Source organism: Triticum urartu, chromosome 7A (genome assembly GCF_056163025.1).
Source record: "Triticum urartu cultivar PI428250 chromosome 7A, HENAU_Tu73, whole genome shotgun sequence".
In the NCBI taxonomy this organism is placed as follows: Eukaryota; Viridiplantae; Streptophyta; class Magnoliopsida; order Poales; family Poaceae; genus Triticum; species Triticum urartu.
In genome coordinates this window covers 690,255,025-690,275,054 of record NC_141879.1, presented here as the reverse complement: position 1 = coordinate 690,275,054, position 20,030 = coordinate 690,255,025, and the positions used below count along the sequence as shown (strand labels likewise).

At 45.4% G+C, this 20,030-nt stretch overlaps 3 protein-coding genes and 1 long non-coding RNA gene across 10 annotated transcripts; 3 read left to right on the top strand and 1 right to left on the bottom strand.

Moving 5' to 3' along the window:
• Positions 1–913: 913 nt before the first annotated feature.
• Positions 914–1,903, top strand: LOC147961559 (UPF0481 protein At3g47200-like). Its single transcript, XM_087537396.1, has one exon. It carries the CDS (start codon positions 914–916, stop codon positions 1,901–1,903), a length of 990 nt encoding a protein of 329 aa, XP_087393522.1.
• A 1,788-nt stretch (positions 1,904–3,691) lies between these two features.
• On the bottom strand, positions 3,692–6,500 carry LOC125546093 (uncharacterized). Of its 2 annotated transcripts, XR_015610550.1 has the most exons (4): positions 6,261–6,500; positions 4,137–4,404; positions 3,966–4,074; positions 3,692–3,855 (listed from the first exon to the last, which is right to left on the bottom strand). It is a non-coding gene; the product is annotated as an uncharacterized LOC125546093 (long non-coding RNA). The 2 variants fall into 2 exon arrangements; XR_007300433.2 differs by having other exon boundaries at positions 3,692–4,074.
• Positions 6,501–6,599: 99 nt separating this feature from the next.
• LOC125546092 (adenine nucleotide transporter BT1, chloroplastic/mitochondrial) lies at positions 6,600–9,864 on the top strand. Of its 3 annotated transcripts, none has more exons than XM_048710234.2 (4): positions 6,600–6,852; positions 7,205–7,902; positions 8,854–9,015; positions 9,096–9,864. In XM_048710234.2, exons 1-4 carry the CDS (start codon positions 6,615–6,617, stop codon positions 9,561–9,563), a joined length of 1,566 nt encoding a protein of 521 aa, XP_048566191.2. In that variant the 5' UTR covers positions 6,600–6,614; the 3' UTR covers positions 9,564–9,864. The 3 variants fall into 3 exon arrangements, with proteins under 3 accessions (XP_048566191.2, XP_087391175.1, XP_048566192.2); XM_087535049.1 differs by having other exon boundaries at positions 6,705–6,856; positions 7,201–7,902; XM_048710235.2 differs by having other exon boundaries at positions 6,715–6,856.
• Positions 9,865–13,522: 3,658 nt separating this feature from the next.
• LOC125525522 (uncharacterized) lies at positions 13,523–19,865 on the top strand. 4 transcript variants are annotated; one of them, XM_087535047.1, is made up of 10 exons: positions 13,523–13,823; positions 16,399–16,448; positions 16,590–16,699; positions 17,691–17,973; positions 18,088–18,217; positions 18,366–18,511; positions 18,628–18,724; positions 18,803–18,872; positions 19,207–19,463; positions 19,549–19,865. In XM_087535047.1, the coding sequence occupies exons 1-9, from the start codon at positions 13,559–13,561 to the stop codon at positions 19,439–19,441; spliced, it is 1,386 nt and encodes a 461-aa protein (XP_087391173.1). In that variant the 5' UTR covers positions 13,523–13,558; the 3' UTR covers positions 19,442–19,463; positions 19,549–19,865. The 4 variants fall into 4 exon arrangements, with proteins under 4 accessions (XP_087391173.1, XP_048546486.2, XP_048546485.2 ...); XM_048690529.2 differs by lacking the exon at positions 19,549–19,865 and having other exon boundaries at positions 13,524–13,823; positions 16,623–16,699; positions 19,207–19,542; XM_048690528.2 differs by lacking the exon at positions 19,549–19,865 and having other exon boundaries at positions 13,524–13,823; positions 18,375–18,511; positions 19,207–19,542.
• The last annotated feature ends 165 nt before the right edge of the window (positions 19,866–20,030 follow it).

Below are 20,030 nucleotides of genomic sequence, written 5' to 3'. Positions count from 1 at the left end.
ATTGTTTCTCAAAGCTCCAAGTGAGAAATTCCGTGCAATCAAGGTGTCCATTGGAGGAAATCCCTAGCAACTTTCTTTCGACAAAGGCTGTTTTTTATTGACTCAAGATATGGCATCGAGGGATACAATTATAGTAAGTACACACCTGGCCCCGCATAATTAGGATGCACACAGCCAACACTAACATACGCATACAAAGTATAACGCCGGCAAATGACAAAGCCATTCAAGGCCGAAGCTATGCATAGGTGGAGGAAAAAGAAGAAGAAAAAATCTCAAAAGCGATGAAAACAACCTAGCAACTAGAGGCGTCATCTTGGACTTTGAATTTTGGTATTTTTACATTGTTACCAAACTCCGTGTTAATTAGTGAGATAATGGAAGATGTTTTGCCTATGTTTTAGAAAGAAATTCAGAATGGAGTGGAACTTACAGTCGTTCGCCAGTCCCAATTTCATCCGGAGATGATGTCGACGTAGATGTAGACGAGCGCCATTTTAAGATACTCTTGGAGAAACTCTGCGGCGCGGCTTCTGCAGGAGCAGGACACGGTGACTCAACGCAGCAACCCACCATCTACATGGTCCCCCAGGAACTTAAAATTAATAACTATAACCCCATGGGAGAATATGAGCCTGTTGCTGTTTGCATAGGAAGAACGTACTCCAAGATTGACACTCTTCCACAGGGAAGTCAGTACAGGGAAAACTTGCTGCAGCTGGACAAATACAAATGGTGCTGAGTGCAGCAGCTCATCAGGCGACACAGCCGCCTCTTCGAGCCTGCCAAGACCCTGGTGCTACTGCACGGATGCTTCACCAGCATGAAGCAACTCCTGCCTAAAATTCGGGGATCCTACTCACAAGGCACCTTAAGGGCTGACAGAGCTCAATCCGACGACGAGGTGGCGGAGATGATGCTGCTGGACGGCTGCTTCATCCTACACCGACTGCTCAAGTACGCGCGACGCGCGGAAATGGAAGAAGCTGGTGGCGTCGGCGATCAGATTGTCGACGACGACGACGACTGGACTCAGGTGTACGGCAGGTGCTTTGTGTGGCAGTTGGTGACGCGGGACCTGCTGCTGCTGGAGAACCAGATCCCTTTCTTCGTCATCCAAGAGCTTTTCCAGCAGCTGAGGAACGAGGGCAAATCCGAAAATCTCCTCGTTACTGGCAGCCTCAGGCTTTTCCGCTCCCTTCGTCCCCAGATGCTGCACCAGTCGCCCATCGCATGCCGCAGCGTGCACCACCTGCTGCACCTCTTCTACCTCTCCGTCAGCTTCCCACCGAACCACGACCGGCAGCATTCCCGCCGCCGCCGAACCGATGAGTTTCTGCAGTGGATCCCGTGCGCCAAGGAGCTGGAGGAGGCGGGGGTCCGGTTCGGCAAGAGGGAGAATGCCACGAGCTTCCTAGACGTGAGCTTCGCCCAGGGCGTGCTGGAGATCCCACAGTTGGAGCTCAACGACTCCAGTGAGTCGCTGTTCCGGAACCTGATCGCATTCGAGCAGACCTACCCGGACACACCGTGTGATGTGTCCACCTACGCTGTCTTCATGGACTGCCTCATCACCTCGGCAGAGGACATGAGGATCCTGGACCTGCACGGCGTCCTCGTTAGCCACCTCAGCAGCAGCAGCAGCAGGGCCGCATGGCATTTCTTCAGCGACATTGTCGGGAAGGTGCACTGGTCGGCCGACGACAACTACCTGGTCGGCATGATGGACGAGGTGAACAGGTACAGGGAGCGCAGGCGGCACAAGTGGCGCGCGGCGCTTGCCCGCAACTACTTCAGCAACCCATGGGTGACCATGTCGGTGTTCGCGGCCCTACTCCTGCTCTCCATGGCCATGCTGCAGACCTTTTTCGCTGTTTATGCCTACTTCAAGCCTCCCAAGTAAGTGCGCGGCAGAGGTAAGCTAGACAGTAAAGTATGCTGGGAGAATATCTCAGGTGCTCTGCTTTCAATAAAACTGGGCCATTATCTCTGTATCCTTTTTGTAAACTGAACTGAGTCATTGCCATGGATATGTTTCTCTTGGCTATATACTACCTTCTAGCATGATTTGCACTCACCAAGTGATTTGACTATTTGTGGGTAAACTTATGTAAGTTACTAAGCAATATAATTATCATTTACTCATTTTACCATATATCCATGATTTTCTGCTTTTAAGTTCCTGTCTGATTCAGAGGATTCCAAAATAAAGCAACTAAATTGGTTCGGTGCCAGGTAGATTTTCTATATTTGTGCTCTCGAGTTGTCTAAATTCGGAAGCTTACTGCTATGAAATGCTATCTCAATTCAAAAGCGATTAATGAGGCGATTTTTAGTTTCAGGCTAGATTTGTCTAAGTTTGCCGCACATAAAGTTTGACAAGTTTGACCAGATTAGGTGGTTGTTTGTTTCAGACCACACCTTAGGCAAGATGCGTTTTGCCACATTAGGGCCTTACATGGCATACACTCTTAAGGTGTGGTAAGATTTTCTTAGTCTTGGTAACTTGTGGCTCTAATTCTACTTAACTAACCTTAGGAATGTTCGGCAAGCAGCCGCAAAAAATGGACCGTCCCATGCCACTTCCGCGAGCGACACGGGGAGCCCTAGCGCCGCCAAGACTCGGCCACCTCCAATCCCCTCCTCTCCCTCGCTGTCGTCGGAGGGTGCCGCCAGAGTGCGGCGCTGGCGCTGACGAGGCTACTTGTCCCTCTTGTGAGGTTGGCTTGTGGCGCAGGATGTCCCGGCTTCGTGTGGGTGTGGGCCTCGACGTGGCGTGACCGCAGGCTTTCGGCGGTGGCGCAAATGCAAGGCTGCTGCGCGACTGCGTGGTCGAGGAGCGATGGCTGACGGTGGGCACAGTGCTTCGGTCAGGAGGCGCAGCGCCGATCTGGCGGCTGTGCACTTCTGATCTAGCAGAGCGTGGGTGCGTCAGTTGTGGTGCTACTCAAGCACCCGGTCTCAAGCTCCAGGATGAAAGCCTAGGTCTGACTTGTGTTAGTTATACCTGGCAATGGCAATGTTTTTACACCGTTACCTTGTTGAAGACATTGCTCAGATATTCTTGGACTGGTTCTTCAAAATGAAAATCTAGATTCTGGCCTTGGTTGGTTGGATCCGGTGACAACGGCGATTCTCCTACTACATAAAAAGGAAGTAAAGTAAAGAGAGAAAGTGGTTCATAACATCCAGAGTCAGAATCATAGTGGGTGCATAATATACAATTTATAAGTAGAAAAACAGAGTTAAAGTTCACGGGATTTTGGATACAAAAAGTGACGAAGCTTAGGAGTTTTCCAATGTAGATATGGTTGTTTCACAATTATGCAACTAACTAAACATAATTGCTTGAGAAAAGGCAAAACAGAAATGCTTTAAAAAAGAGAAAAAAGCATGCACTAGTGAGTTTAACTTTAAGGTTAAGATGGTGTATGTATGAAGCAACAACAAGAAAAGACAAAGGGTTCATCTTTGCCACAGACCCACAGTTCAGTACAACTCACACAAATGATAGCCTGCTTTGCTACAGTTCAGTACAACTATAAATTAACAAAGAAGCACACACAACACTAAAGTTAGGCAAGGCTGAAAATGAGTTTGTACTATAATGATGTTTGGGAACTTGCTGAACAAGCTACAAAAACAAATAGGGCGTACAGGCTTCACACAAGAGTCCGACTCCAGAATCAAAAGTGTGAAACCAAAATTGTTTTGCACAGTCATCAAGTAGATTGGTTTACATATACATCAAGTCCAGAACCGTATTATCCAACACTTGAGCATGCCATATACATATCATTTCAAAAGTTGAGCAGAATATTTAAGGAGCAGTCATCCTCTTCTAGCACCCCACATCTACATACCAAGAAATCACTAACCAATCATCAGAAAATTTGATTCACATGTGACAATTGCTTGGTTAACATAACATACAATGATTCACCAATTTATCACTAAGCTCGTACCAGATGGACAAATTCCAACAAGATCTGACACTTGTGCCTAGCAAAGCCCCAATCATCTTGACAATAGCAAGCTCATCTTACTTCTCGTCCTAATAATCTTGACATAGCCCTGAAATCGATTCCATTAGCATCCAAGTAATGATCTCAGAGCAGAGCAAGAGCAGGGAATACCAAATCATCATCCATAGAGGAGGCAGTTCTGCGAGGAGGAGGCCGTGGCCTCTGGGGAAGGAAGCGAATGCCGCAGCCACCGTGACAGGGAAGCCGGGCAGAGACGGCGGCGGGAGTGTCGGTATGGAGGAGGAGAGCTCAGCTCTTCTCCTTCCTTGGGCGCGGTGGCCGTCGATGGCAAGGAAAAGTTGTTGGTGTGATCTTCAAATCCCATCGCTGTAGTTGACCTGGCACTTGGAGCAATACTTGCCATGGACTCCATCATTCCCTAGTAGGTGCAGAAAGAAGTGTAAGATATTACATATAGGAGCACCTAAGAGTTAGCTTGTTGTAAGAGCTGTAGCACAATTTTTTTCAAGGATGCGTCAAAGATTGACGTATCGAGATCATAGATAGAAAATGCCTAGAAAGGCAGATAGTTTTACAACTTAGCCACGGCTATCATAGCCAACATTTGGCATGCGAATTAGTCACTACTAGCCCACTCATCTACTCTAATCGGGAGCGATCCCGCCTTTCGCAGCAGCCCGGCCGCCCTCCGGTCTTGCCCTTCCAAATCGTTCTTCTCGAGAAGCTCACTTGTGGAAAGGAGCCGCTCCATTGAACACCACATCCTTCCTGTGCTTCCACAACATCCACACTACCAGCACAATTATGGTCCATGTCTCCTTCCTAAGCTTTGGTTGTGAATTTACGGAGGTCCACCAGTCCACCAGATTCGCATCTGCGCCTGGTAGCCAAGTTAGTTTATCCCAGTGGTCGAGGATGGAGAGCCACACTTGTCTAGCAAATACGCATCTGAGTAGGATGTGGTTGACTGTCTCCGGTGCTTGATCACAAAAGGGGCAAGCCGGAGGGTGTGGTAGATGTCGACGTGCAAGCCTGTCGGCCGTCCAGCACCTCTCCCTAGAGCTGTAGTACAATGAACTTAAAAAAAATCAACAATGCCATGCTAAAGTAGCAAACAAAGAAAATGTCTAATGCATTGGCATTCAGATGTACTAAGAGAAAGAGAGTTACAATAATGCTGCTAATAAAAAATATTCGTGAGTACAGCAGCATGTAGTTAGCATGGCATCATGGAATTATGTGATGACACATAGCACCAAAATGCTAAATCTGTAGGAATGTAGTGCCACTTTTTTGCACCTGAATAAGGAAGGCCAAGGCAGGATCAACCAAAGCAGGCATTGAATACATATAGAAGTTGAAGAAAATGAAGTAAAAACAAACATCTTTGTTTCAGCAGCTGGCAAACATGCCACTTCCCCGTTACAAGCAGGAGATATGGCCCTTCAGGTTGCTGCAGAAATAATATCCAAATTCAGATGCAAGCAGGTCATTTTTCTGGTGGATAATCTGACCCCAGCCAAGGCAGCAGTGTCAAGAAATATTTTTCTTTCCCCTGGGCATTGGGGTGATGAGAAACCAGCTAGCAAATTTCTTTGTTACAACAGCGAACATGCATATACAGATTCATCACATACCACGGAAACTTAACTCTGTGGCTCACAACTGTGCTTCAAGAAGTAAGTAGATCAGACAAGGTGGTGAGCAAAAATATGGCATGTTGTAGCTTAGCACATACAAGTGATGAGTGTCGTATACTTTCAAAGATAGACAAGATGTTTAGGATTGCCAAATCCTGAATGTAAAATGTGGTTGATAATGAATATAAGGCGCCGCCTCTTGTCCAAAATAAAAGAAAGACCAAAGAGCTAATAATTTTAGTTCACTAAACCAAAACCACCACCGTATTAGTTTTGATGGAAATACTGAAGAAACAGAGCAGGCAGGGCATTCTCACAAATCAGTGTGGCACGTATTGCAAGTGTTAATGGATCTCGGTCATGCACTTAGACCAACAAGCACTTCATGTTCAGGTACTTGGAACAGGTAGATACAATTACTTTGCTCAGGCCTAGATTGTCTATATTTCTCTACACCTAATTGCTTGAATATGCATGTAGTCTAAGCGAAATACAACAGTTCAGTTAGTATTATTTTACTCGGATCAGATAGGGCATCTCACACGATCGATGTAAAGGGGACGATGGATTAGAACCAAAATACATACACAATAAAAACACAAGGCTGTACAGTAAGATTCAAAAGGATGGATACCTGAAGGCTGGAGCCCTCTTCTCCGGCGTCGGCGGATGCCGGATCTGGCGCCGGGTGTGGGGAGGGGGCGGGGATGGGGTGGGCTGTACGTTGGACGTCGGAGCACCGTGGCGACACTGATCTCCCGAGGTCGCAGCCGGAGCACACGGCCGGCGAGGCCCGCCGCCGGAGCCCCGAATTAAGCCCTCCCTGCCTCTGCTCTGTGCTCGTTTTGTTCCAAACTGGGGGCAGCGCAGAAATGTTTGGAGAAACGTTACAGCTAGTATAATTCTGTACTTCCATGGGTGGTTTTTGCAAGTTTCGAAGGGCGTTCCATCCTGTCCCTATATTACGCATCTAACGGCTGGGCCGTGCATGGTGCAGCCGGCCGGAGCACCCTATCCTTGGGAGCACAGGCGCTCCCGACCAGAGTCCTCCCCGAGCGCGACAGCTAGGGTTCCTAGCCACCGCCGGCCCGCCGCCACTACTTCCGGGCCGAGGCCTCCGCCGCCCCGCTGCCGGCACAAGAGCCCCACCAGCAGCGCCTCCCTCCCTGCACCAGCCGCCGCCGCCGCCGCCGCCGCCCGGAGCTACGCCGGCGACCAGTCCATAGGCAGGTAGCCGCCACTCCTTCGCCTTCCTCCTCCCCGCTCCTTCCTCCCTCTTCCCTCCTCCCTCCTTCCTACCTCTTCCCTCATCCCCTTCCCTCCTTCCTCTTGCATCCTCTGTTTGTTCACTTCTTTTTACTGATTTTTTTGTATTGATGAGTACTTGCTGTAGATTTGATATTGTGAGGATATAATGATGAGTTGATGATCATTTCTTGATGAGTACTTGCTGCGTGATTTTCCCAGTCCATCTTCAAGTCGTTTACATAATTTGATATTGTTTAGGTAGTCTGCGTTGGTGGTGTCGAACTTTTTGGAGTGAGTGGCTAAGAATATGCTCTTTGTTTTCACAGTCAGTGCAGGGCGGCCGTCCACCTCTGATTGTGCGTTTGCACTCTGAGGCCGGCCAAGACGTTCACCCACCCATGGCGGGAACGATGATGGCCGTGACGGCCAAGAGCAAGAACTGCACGCTGGCCTCGGAGAAGAAACATGGGTGGGCTCTTCCGGAGCTCCGGTTCCCCTGGGATTTGCAAGAAGACAAGGCCTTCTCCTTAAGCTTGCATGACTCTGCCTCCCCTCATCATGGTGCGCTGTTTGCTAGCGTTGGTCTGAAAGTGTCGACGCCTGCTCCGGCAGTGTCAACCAGTCCGGCGGAGCAGGACTTCAAGATCCCTTTTGCTGATCATTGCATAAAGTTTGTCTCGTCAGCAGTCGGGTTTCCGGTTGTTGGGGCCGTGGATGGGTCCGTGGAGGAGGAGGTGGTGGTGGATGGTAAGGTTATTAGGAAGAAGGCCAAGAAGCGTGGGCTGAAACTGAAAATTAAGATTGGTAACCCGCATTTGAGGCGGCTGGTTAGTGGAGCCATTGCGGGGGCGGTCTCGAGGACTTGTGTGGCGCCGTTGGAGACAATTAGGACACACCTGATGGTTGGGAGCAATGGGGATTCAATGACAGAAGTGTTTCAGACAATTATGAAGACGGAGGGCTGGACAGGGCTGTTCCGTGGGAATTTTGTAAATGTCATCCGTGTTGCTCCAAGCAAGGCGATTGAGGTAACTTTCCATTTATGCTACTTGGCAATTCCCAGGAGACCTTGTTGCTAAAGTGTATCTTGTGATGTAACCAATGCCTGTTGTATTGCTGATGCTATAGTGGTTCTCTGCTGGTTAACCAATTTACTATAGCTTGTCAACTTCACTTTCATTTGTGATCGTGTGGTGTGGTGTAGTTTTCAACACTTCAATTTGATGTTAATTGTGTAGCACACTTGCAACAACCTTCACTTTGCTGATAGATGCAGCAAAATTGATGTGGGAGGAGGGCCATAACAATAATGGGGCACCATTACTTTTTAGTCAATGTTATATAGCAGTAGCACCCAAGCTGCTATTAGTGAAGTAGGTGTAACAGTATATGCAATTTGTAAACACTGTTTCTGGGAAGGAGTTTCGGATCGCCTAACCGTGAGTTGATGGTTTCCTATATTTGATTACAGTTGAGTTTTGATCAAAGGGTCTGTCCTCCAGTATTAGTATATGGTGGTCCTGACACAGTGACACTCCTAACAAAGTCAGACTGTGGACACTTTTAGTGTGTATTTAGACCCTTATTTGTTTAGTTTTACACTACATCTACTCCCTGGTTTGAATGGTTGGCTGAACTGCCACTGCTTGTGTCCTTATATCTTGTCTTCTGATATTATACTCTGACAAAACATAAATGCAATTTCACTGTATAAACTTGATTTGACTAATGCTATGAAGTATGCTGGGTGGTTATGGTTATCAGACTGCATAATTCTATGTTACAGTGATTTTTTTGGGTGCATGTTACACTCAAATTGGTTGCGAATCTCTATGCCTAGTTCCTTTTCTGCTTATGAATTTTAGTATGAGGAGTTGAGGACCTAAGATTTGTTATTAGTGATCAAACACTTTGTGGTTTACCTCTAAGACATACTAGCAATATTTTAATTTGATTGATCTCTTTGCATCCAAATGCAGCTATTTGCTTTTGATACAGCCAAAAAATTCCTGACTCCAAAAGCTGATGAGTCCTCTAAGACCCCCTTCCCTCCATCACTTGTCGCGGGGGCACTTGCAGGTGTCAGCTCAACACTCTGCACATATCCTCTGGAACTGATCAAGACCCGTCTGACTATAGAGGTGGATACAACTCTTTGTCAACAATGTGTAAGAGTGATATTTCTTTGAGTGCCTCGCCTCACGTGTACTTGTTTCTGCAGAAAGACGTATATGACAACTTTCTCCATTGCCTCGTCAAGATTGTACGAGAGGAAGGCCCCTCAGAGCTTTACCGTGGTCTGACACCGAGTCTGATAGGAGTGGTGCCATACGCCGCGACCAACTACTATGCCTACGACACCCTGAGGAAGCTCTACAGGAAGACATTCAAGCAGGAGGAGATCAGCAACCTTGCAACTCTCCTAATCGGTTCGGCCGCGGGCGCCATCTCGAGCACCGCCACCTTCCCTCTCGAAGTAGCTCGCAAGCAGATGCAGGCAGGTGCAGTGGGCGGAAGGCAGGTCTACAAGAACGTGTTCCATGCCCTCTACTGCATAATGGAGAAGGAAGGGATGGGCGGCCTGTACAAGGGGCTCGGGCCCAGCTGCATCAAGCTCATGCCCGCGGCGGGGATCTCGTTCATGTGCTACGAGGCCTGCAAGAAGATTCTGGTCGAAGCCGAGGAGTAGAGCGAAGTGCGCCGCCGGGTGTCGGGTCCTTAAAGAAGAGGCGGCAGGAGGATTAAGCCTCGTCTTTCTTTCTATCAAGAAAAGAAAATTGGATGATCAACTACTCATCAGAAGCTTAGGTCAAAGGTATTTGAGACACGTCTGTTAGATGAAGAAGTTTTGGCCTCTAAATTAGTTCTGTGTTCGAGTTGAAATCCATAAACAATATTCTGACTGGCGGAAGCAGTTTTGTCATGCTACTTTGCTTCTGTGCTACTAGCCCTGTTTCTCCCTTTTATCACCAGATCTTGGTTAATCTTTACAGAGAACGGCTCAGGATCTTTGCTGAAAATAGCAGTACTACGACAAGCAATTCAATATCCTGGATTTCATGTCACTTGGTTGAATATATGGGATTATATTGTTTTTGAGCGACAATATGGGACGGAGGGAGTATAACTGATTGATTTTTTTTCAGGATTCAGAAACACAATCTTTGACTCAGAACGATTTTCAGCCTTCTAGTTTTAGGCCTGGCTTGATGGCCGTTTTCTAGCCGAATTCCCTTTAAGCCTGGCTTAAATCACCAATTTCAGTTTTCCTTTTCTCCTGATTTGGGTCGATTACACCCGCAAAATACTACTCCTTAATACTACTGAAATACTACCGCCTGTAATACTACTCCTTAATACTACAGGAATACAACAGTAGATTTCAAACTTTTAGGACCAGCGGTGAACGATTTTAAACTTTTATGACATACGTGACACACTTGGAATACTTTTAGGAGCTCTAGTGTATTTTTCTCATATCTATATGCATCTATACAAGTCTGGATTTTTTTTTCAATAGATTCAACCAACAGTTACATTCTTGTGATCAGAAATGAGAGAGTTAGTTTGCGAGGGTCCCAACTTTAAAATGATTGTGGGGATGTGTCATTCTAGTATTACCTCAGGTATACATATGTCGTTGCAAGTACAAAGATGCTAAAACTTGGTAGGCTTTGGAGTGAAAAGGTTGCACCATTGCTTGCTGTCACATTGATGTCCCTTGGGACGTCTAGAATGATAATTTTCACAGACAATGGTATCATTTCTTTTGGACCCAGAAAATGAAAAAACGCCAAAGACAACAATTCTTGTTGGGTGGGGTACCAAAGCACCAATGCATTTTTTTACCAGCTGGAGATGTCATGGCAAAGAATGCCTCTTATATGAGTTGATTCAAGTAGTATTATAAGATAAATCACTAGCGCCATATCTATCATATAGAAAATTTCCAACGGTAATTACTCTAGTATGGTCACCACAATAGATACCACATTTATGTTGGACAACTTATCGTTATTGGACCGAGCTGAACCACAATCACCATAGAACGACCGAAGCAACAGTGTATGCAATAGTAGAGCTATGTGCAGGGTAGGGGTCTTTTGCCCCCCCCCCCCCCCCCACCACCCTTTCAGAATTGCTGTCATGGATAAATTAATGCCAAAAGAAATTGCATACATCGACAAAGCCTACGTTCGCAATTGTAACCAGCAGATAGACATCTTAACTTCTTGAACAGTGCGAACGGTAGTAGGAGTCTTTGGCTTCTCTTCTACCAGACTTTTATCAAAAGTCACCAAACTATTGTTGGTGGTGCCATATTGATTGGAATCCATTTTATGCAAACACCGTAGTAACTTTCCTCTATCTCTTTGTCTGTTCTCTCGCATGACTATTTCTTTAGGAGGTAATGTTGAACCGTTGGCTGGTTTTCTCCTTGCAACTCAATGTATCCAACAACAAAATGAGGTCTGTTGTCCAAGTGCACAAGAAGTTAAGAACATATTACCGCTTGATGTGACCAACATTGTATGCAATCCTTACCAAGAAAGCACCCAACGTTACCCACAACTGTGTGATCATAAAGGTAGTTTACGGGTATATCAGGGTCGGGCCGGCGAAATTCAAGGCCCTGTGCCAAATTCTAAAATGGGGCCTATTTCCCTAGAAAAATCAAACTATAACCAGCTTATCTACAGCTCCTCTATGCCATTGAATTAAATCCTCTAATTTTAATTTCCTTCTCATGTCTTGTAATTAGATTCATATTGTCTTGAGGACGTAACTTGGATCTCGAAGCACAACGTCAAACCAATTAATATGTAATTTTATAAATGATGAAAATAACAGAATTAAAGGGACACACAACAAAAAATTAGCAGGAAATTATCAGTAGAACCGAGACTTACAAACATCATTCTCTGGCCCGAAATTGCTTCACTGCTTGGACCTGCCGAAATGTTCCTGGACGAGAATCATGAGGGACTGAAGGAGACAAGATGACGCCATCACAACCAGATCGATTAGATGGTCACGTGGAAGAAGACGACACACCCTTGATTAGGAGTGTTATGAGGATTGTAAAAAGAAAGTGGCAGCCAGCGAGCTAGCACCTGTCCTGAACGATGAAAGCTCTCTTGATTAGTTTATCTACACCCTCTGTCCCATAATATAAAAATGTTTTTCAAACTATATTTAGTTTAAAAAATGTTTTTATATTATAAAACGGAGAAAGTAGATTTAAAGATTAATTTGATTAAGTCGATTTAGCGCTTGCTTCGCCGGAACACGGCAGTGTGCGTGCCCACTCACCTGCTGGCTGTTGCTGCCGTGCCGTGCCTCCCTGCGTCCTGCCGATGCCGGCGGCCACGGGTCCTCTGCTGCGCCCTCGGTCTGCAGCTGCCGGCCATCAGCTGGGCGGTTAGGGTTAGTACTGTACGTAGACTGGGATTGCTGCTCCTGCGCTCACGCCTTTCTTTTTCTTTTCTGCGAACGATCGGTATTCTCTCAGGCCATTGATTAGCGATCAGATTACCACTGTTTTTGTTTCTTTTGAGGGATGTCCGATTTTTTTTAGGGGTAAAAGCCAAATTTGTTCATCAAAGTCCACATGTAGTGGGTACATCTTTGATCATGTGGCACACCAAACCAAACGTGGAGACGGAGACATCAGATATATTTTTTTAGGGGTATTAGATTACTACTCCCTTCGTTTTTATTTACTTCGTATATTAGTTTTGGTCAAAGTCAACCTTTACAAACTTTGACAAAGTTTATAGATAAAAATATTAACATATACAATGGCAAACCAATACCATTGGATTCGTTGTTGGATGTACTTCCACATCATATAGAATTGTTATGCTAAATATTTATATTTATTTTTATAAATTTGATCAAACTTTACAAGAGTTAATTTTAATCAACTTTAAAATGCGGAGTAAATAAAAACGAATTGTGACTGACGTGCGGCGCTATCCGGGCCTTTAGCTAGGCCTGCTGGCTCTATTGTCATTAACGAGCATAGCGGCCTAGCTGCTGCTGACGTGCTTCTAAATTTGGGCACGCCCCTACGCCTGTGTTTGGGGTATATCAGAAAAGTCTGTCAAGGTGGTAGACAAAATTGTTTTTTTTAGGATTGGTAGATAGAATTGTTTAAGTGTAGCGGGGCAAGGTAAGTTCATTATGTGAATCAGGGGCGGTGAGATTAACCATGGCTACAACGCAAATGCAAAACAACCGAACGTTGCATCCGAAGATCACAACACATGCGACCAAATGCCATGCTCGTGTTCATGCTTTCATGCAGCCCTTGGGCCTTTGTGGCAATCAAAAATTACTGCAGGTGCATCCCACCATTGTGTTTGCCTCCTAGTACCCCGGAGCATGCGCAGACCTGGTCGAACAGAGCCGCATGCCCGGAGGAGCAGAGGCGTCGTCGCCGACGGCGCTCTCATGCGAAGCACGCCCACTGGCACGTGGGGCCCCAAAGAGAATCCGGAGCGTTTCCGAAACCGCACCGCCCCCAAACCCGCCACACACCAAACGAAACGAACGGCACCCACGAACGTGTGCGCGACCCGAAACCGCCGGCCCGGTTTACTCCCGGGTTCCCATTCTATTTTCCACCTTCCCTCCACTCCCCCCTTCCCCGCTCCCTCCTCCCTCGCCCGCGCCCCGCCCATGGAGTCATCCGCCGCGGGCGGCGACCCGCGCCCGTCGCCGTCCGGGGGCGCCACCCCTCCGCCCCAGCCGCCCCCGCCCCCGCCCAGCGGGTGGCTCGCGGGCCTCGTCTCCGGTGCCGGCCGGCTCCTCGCCTCCGTGCTCGGCCCCTCCCCCTCCTCCTCCCCGCGCGGCTCCGGCCCCGCCGCGTCGGGCGGGTCCGCCTCCTCCTCTCCGACCTCGCTCCGGCATCCCCGCGCGCGCGGCGAGGGCCTCCACGGCGCTGGTACGCGAACCCAACCCCCCTCCTCGAATTACGAATTCTGAATTGCCGCCTTCCGCGCCGCGGTTCCCGTACGGCATTGATTTCCGCCGAATTTTCCGCGTGACCCGATGCTTGGGCCGGTTATTCGCCGTGATATCGCAGGCATTGCTGCGAGCGAAATGGTTGATTTCGCGTTTCCAGTCGTCAATCTCTCGAACGATGAGTTCGCCGAGCGTTCCGCGATAGGAATTATTGGACGGGGAATCTGATGCTTCGCGCTTCCATACTTCATATAGCGGCAAATGTTTGATTCCTCGGCTGTTTCGGCCATGCTAGTGCATTTTCCAACCCTGTTCGAGTGTCTTCTATGGCGAATCCCCCTCCTCAAATTACGAATTCCGAGTTGCCGCCCTCGGGGCCGTGGACGCCGTGCCGCTTCAATTTCCGTCCAAAATTTCTAGGTAGCTCGATGTTTGGTCTAGTCTCCGTCGTGATCTCACAGAAATCCCTACGAAATAGGAGTGAAACCAAATGATTTCACATTTCCTGTCCTTAATCTCTTGCACGGTAAGTTCGTGTAGCAGTTCACACCAGGGATTATAGAATGGGGAATCTGATGCTTCGTGCTTCCATGTTTCATATATGCGGTGACGTAAATGTTCGATTGCTCAGTTGTTTCGCCTTTCAGTCGTGCTAGTGCATTTTCAACTCTGTTTGCGATGCTCCCTGATAAAAGTCAATCAGTGTTCACTATTATAAAAAATGGCATCGGGTCGTGAGCTTAAGTGCACTGGCACTAAGTCACTAATTAACTGGTTTAGAAGACCAGTTTATGTATAACCCATAGATTCCTGTGCTAACCTTTCATTTGCACGCATGTATTTTTTGAAGGCCTTTCAGTGTTTGCCAATAATAGGTTCTGAAAGGTCATGTCAGTGTTCATAGCTCTAATCCAAAATACTACTGCATAATGTTGAAGCCATCAAATGTCATCTGTCGCATAGTTTTGAAGCCTCTTAGTTTTCCCATATTTATTGCATAATCTTCTAGCATTCTGTTCTCAATTTTGACAAATTTTGAAAAATGTGATTGAAAAGAGATTTCCCAAATGAGTTAGCACCCACTTTTTTTCTCCATCCTTTACTATTTTCAGAAGATACACCTCACTTTCCGCTTTGGTACCTAGTACTTTCTCAGCTCTGTTCAGTATATTTTTGCACTTGCATGTTTTGTGTTTATTCCATAAGAATTTCATGCAAATTCCTAAGTACTATTGACCTATTGTGTTCGATCTGTGCTAGTTTTTCCCCCTGTAAATAAAGTGTTCTCCAACTTAGTTGGCATTGCAGGATGGGAAATCTGATGGTTCATGTTTTTTTTAGGGAATAGATGGTTCGTGCTTCGATACTTAATAGAGGAAAATATTTGATTCCTCAGTTGTTTTGGCCATGCTAGTGCATTTTCCAACCCTGTTCGAGTGTCTTCTATGGCGAACCCCACTCCTCAAATTACGAATTCCAAGTTGGCGCCCTCAGGGCCATGGATGCCGTGCCGCATCAATTTCTGTCCAAAATTTCTGCGTAGCTCAGTGTTTGGACCAGTTTCCGTCATAATCTCACAGAAATCACAACCAAACATGAGTGAAACCAAACGAGTTCTCATTTCCAGTCATTAATGTGTTACACGATAAGTTCGTGGAGCGGTCCACACTAGGGATTACAGAACGGGAAATCTGATTCTCCACGCTTCCATGTTTCATATCTGTGTAGAAGGAAATGTTCGATCATTCAGTCGTTTTGCCTTTCGGCCATGCTAGTTGCGTTTCAACTCTGTTCGCAATGCTCCCTAATAAAAGTCAATTAGTGTTCACTAATATAAAAACTGGCATTGGGACGTGAACTTTAGTGCACCGACACTAAGTCACTAATTAACTACTCCCTCTGTTCACTTTTATAAGACCTTGAAGACATTTCAGACAATGTACAAAACAGCCCATTTTGAGTTGTCTGAAATGACTTACAAAAGTGAACGGAGGGAGTAGTTTAGAAGACCAGTTTATGCATAACCCATATATCCCTGTGCTAAGCGTTTATTTGGATGCCTGCATATTTGGAGGCCTTTCATTGTTTACCAATAATAATAAGTTGGTCCTGAAAGGCCATACTCATCCAAAATACTACTGCAGAATGTTGAAGCCATCAAATGTCATCTGTCGCATAGTTTTGAAGCCTCTTAGTTTCCGCATATTATTGCATAATCTTCTAGCATTCTGACAGAATTTAAAAAATGTGATTTAAAAGAGAATTACCTAAATGAGTTAGCATTCAGAGTTTTTCTCCATTATTTTCTATTTTCTGAAGATACACCTTATTTCCCCCCTTTGGTGCTTATTACTTTCTCAGCTCTGAACAACATATTTTCGCACTTGCATCTTTTGTGTTTATTCCATAAGATTTTCAGGCAAATTCCCAAGTACTCTGTGCTAGTTATTTTTCCTGTAAATAAAGTGTTCTCTAACTTAGTTGGCATTATATTCAGCAACTCATGTGAATACATTATTTGATGTGCCTACCTGGCGATTTCTTGTATTTCACAGATTTTGATGATTCTGTGCGTGTACCATCGAAAAACAATCAGTTAAACCAGGTGTCCCACAACCCTTGTAATTTTTATCTTACCAATTACAGTCCCATTATTTTCTGAATAACCATTTATCACTTCTAGGAGTGATTCCTCAGTTATCTAAGGACTTTCCATTGCGTCATTTTTTGTTGTTGCTTTTTCTAGAGTGAGGAGACTGACCTGAAAGGCTATACGCAGGGATCCCTAGCAATTGTCTCAGAAATTGAGCCGAAAGATGCCATAATGCAGTTGCTTATGCAGGAAACCTACTCAAGGTATTATATATCTCTTGTTTACTTCCATTGATGTCCACCTGGAAAGTACTGTTTAATTTGCATTTTGCCTTGTGGTGCCAGCATACGGCTATTCTTATTTCTGAATATATATTTAAACATGGGGCTTTATTTGTACTTTGTTTCACACTGATGAAACAAAATGAAGTGCAGTCTTTCTTTTATTTTAGTTAATGCACTCTTGTTTGGTTTGACCGTTGTGAATTGACCATGCAACCCTAGCGCCCTTGTTTGAAGAATGGAATGGGTTGGTGCATCACTAGCTCGTCCTTCATAAGCATAAGTGAGGGATTAGGTCACCCCACCAATTTTGAGGGATCACCCAACGATGAATGAGGTGATTCCTCATCCGAACTGTCCCAGTGTGTTTCCAGAGTACCTCTTTTCTCCTGTCTTGGCATTCGTGTAAACAATAGATCTAAGACTACCTGTGCCTAGCTCTCAAAACTTGTATGTATACTGATTACACATACACAATGTGTAGTTCTGTACACCATTAATAATGCTTCAGGGCAAGCAATTAGCGCATGAAACATTATTTACATACACATATTGTATATTTCATTTTGGGAAGTGGTGATGAACATCAGGATACATGTTGGATTGTGATGTACAATTGAATTGGTGTTAATTTTCTCCTTAGTTTCATAATTATCTTGTGTACTTGCTATCCATAGGCTTGTAAATAACTATTTGTCTCATCAATGCATCAACACACAAAGCTTTTGTGTTTTCTCAGAAAAAATGATTTTCTAACTATTTTGAAAGTTGCTGAAATGTTTACCCTCAAGAATTGGTTATGCTATGTTAAACTGTTAGTCCAGCCTGCATCCTGTGATAATAGCAACCAGAAGTTGTGACTGGAAACTCCTTTATCGTATAACATATACCTCTATTCTGGACAAACTAATGTCTGTTCATTGCTGAAGATTTAAACTACACTACTGATAGAAATCCTTAATTTTAATGTTAGGTCTGAGTGCAGTACACTAATAAAGATAATTCAAGAGCGGGTTGTGGATCCAGATTCAGGTGGAATTGCTGATGGTGAGATTGCTCTTCCGATCAGTTGGAAGGCTGACAACCAACCAACCCTTGGATATTCTTCATTTAGTCCAAATGTGTCCTTGCCTTCAACATCAAACTTTCGAATCCATGGCCATGGTTTTGATAATAGTGCTGCTGCCGACACAGTTCCAATGTTAACTCCTGCCAATCGTAGCCTTTTCAACGATAAAGCTGACAATATTCAGCCTGTGAGTGCTCTTTGCTTGTAGGGAAATTAATTTGTCATGTGTATGGTATCTCAACTCTCAAGCCCATTCGGTTATATGCCACCCCTGTTTGTCTAAGGGAACACTGCACTGCAGGCTTTCAAACGAAGGTACTCTGTTGTGCGGGATATTCCCGAGGACCTTCGAAGAGTCAGGACAAAGGCTGATGGAAATCCGATACACATCACAAAATTTAAGAAAGTTGATGTTGTTAGAAATCGTCCAGGTATAGATTACAAAAGAGCTTCTGCAATTCCTTGAGAAGTGCCGTTAAGCTTTTGTATTACTAATCATTTACAGTTACCTGTGTACATATTTCTTCATCGGTTACAATTTATTACAAAAGTTTCAATTCTGATAATATGTGTTTGAAGTTTTTTCAGGAGAAGGCAATAAACTGTTATCAGATGTTCCCCTTCTTGGGGCAAACGACTTAGCGCATTCTAACATTGTCTCGAAAGTTGAAAGAGCTAATGAAAAATTGGATGTCCCTAGCAAACCTCCGGCAGTGCCAAATAAGGTACTAGAACCCCTCTAAACAATTGATTTTCTTGGGTGTCTTTCTTTTGTATCAGTCAAATAACAAAATGTAGTAATGTGTGCTGACATGAATGGTAATGTCTACCTTTATCATAGGATCTGAAGAACGGCTTTGCTTTGAAGTTGGAACCTTTGGATGGTCTTAGTCCGTTTGAGCAGAAGATGATGGACTTGTCACACCAAAAGCATAAGGGTTTGTGAACTTTGATTTGCTATGTCTGCTGATTAGTAATGAGCCTAACATCTGATGCTGTTGGTTGCTGTTGCGCAGATGCTGCATATGATGACTCAGATTCTGTTTCAAAATTAATGTTCATGGGGGATATTGAGGCCACACCTAGGTATGCCATATTGCACCTCACCTATTTCATTATTGTGGTGACTGTTCTTTGTCATTAAAACTTGGTATTTTCATCTAGACCGTTCTATTATTTGTTGGATCGAAATTTATGCTTGCAGTTGATATCATGCAAAGTTGTCAGCTGATACGGTGCTTATTAGGATAGCCAGATTTCATCACCATTTTTTTTACTGTATCAGCAATTCAGCAATGCCTCATTCATAAGGAGCCACCTCCATTTTTTGAACTGCAATTTCTGCCATTAGCTCCCGTTTGGTATATGTGATGTTAAGAGGTCACCAGGGGAAGTAAGCTAATATTATTGTCCATTTCAGCTTGCAGCTACAAAACGGCTCCAAGAACCGCAGAAGAAAGCAATCCAACTCTCCGAGGACCACTCCGAGAGCCGCAGATTCGCCTGCCATGGGCACACGCCGCAGACTCGGCGACGCCACGGTCAAAGCAGAGGTCAACCTGCTAGAGCAAACCACGCCGATAACGATGGACAAGCAAGATCCAGACTATGTCCCAGAGAGGAGGCCTGCTGGGAGGCCGAGGAAGGCCAAGTGACTTGTCCTGGATCCTGTTCATGGTATACTTCTGCAAACTAGCTTCACGCGGGACGAGGACCTTGTTACCGTTGATCCTGACTGTGCATATTTCTCGTTACCGTTCAGGCTTGGAATCGCCTCTGAAGGTGGATGGTGGCAAGAAATATGCAGTATGGGACGATGATGAACTGACAGGGCACAGGCCACAACACTGCCATGGAATTTCAGTGTTTACTCCTGTAGAGACGTATGCCTGCTGGACATGGGTTATTTAGGTGTTTAGAGGGAGAAGGGAAAGGACAACATGCCTGCCATGTCACTAGTAGTATAACCAGGTGGTTTTTAGTCGACTAAAATGTGCTAGTACATGCATCATGGCATAGGGTGCACTGACTGTAAATCATAGGAATTCAGTTCCCTGTTATTCTTGTGTGAAAAACTCTTTTGGTTCAGTTGTTTCCTGACACGGTCTCATATGCTGTTTTTAGCTTGGGTTTGCTCTGTCAGTTGATACTGATAGAGTAAAGACCATCTCTTGACGCGCCCGTAGTAGTTCAGACTCAGACCAAGTGGTGGCGATCAGGCGCAGGTAGGTAGACAGATATTCC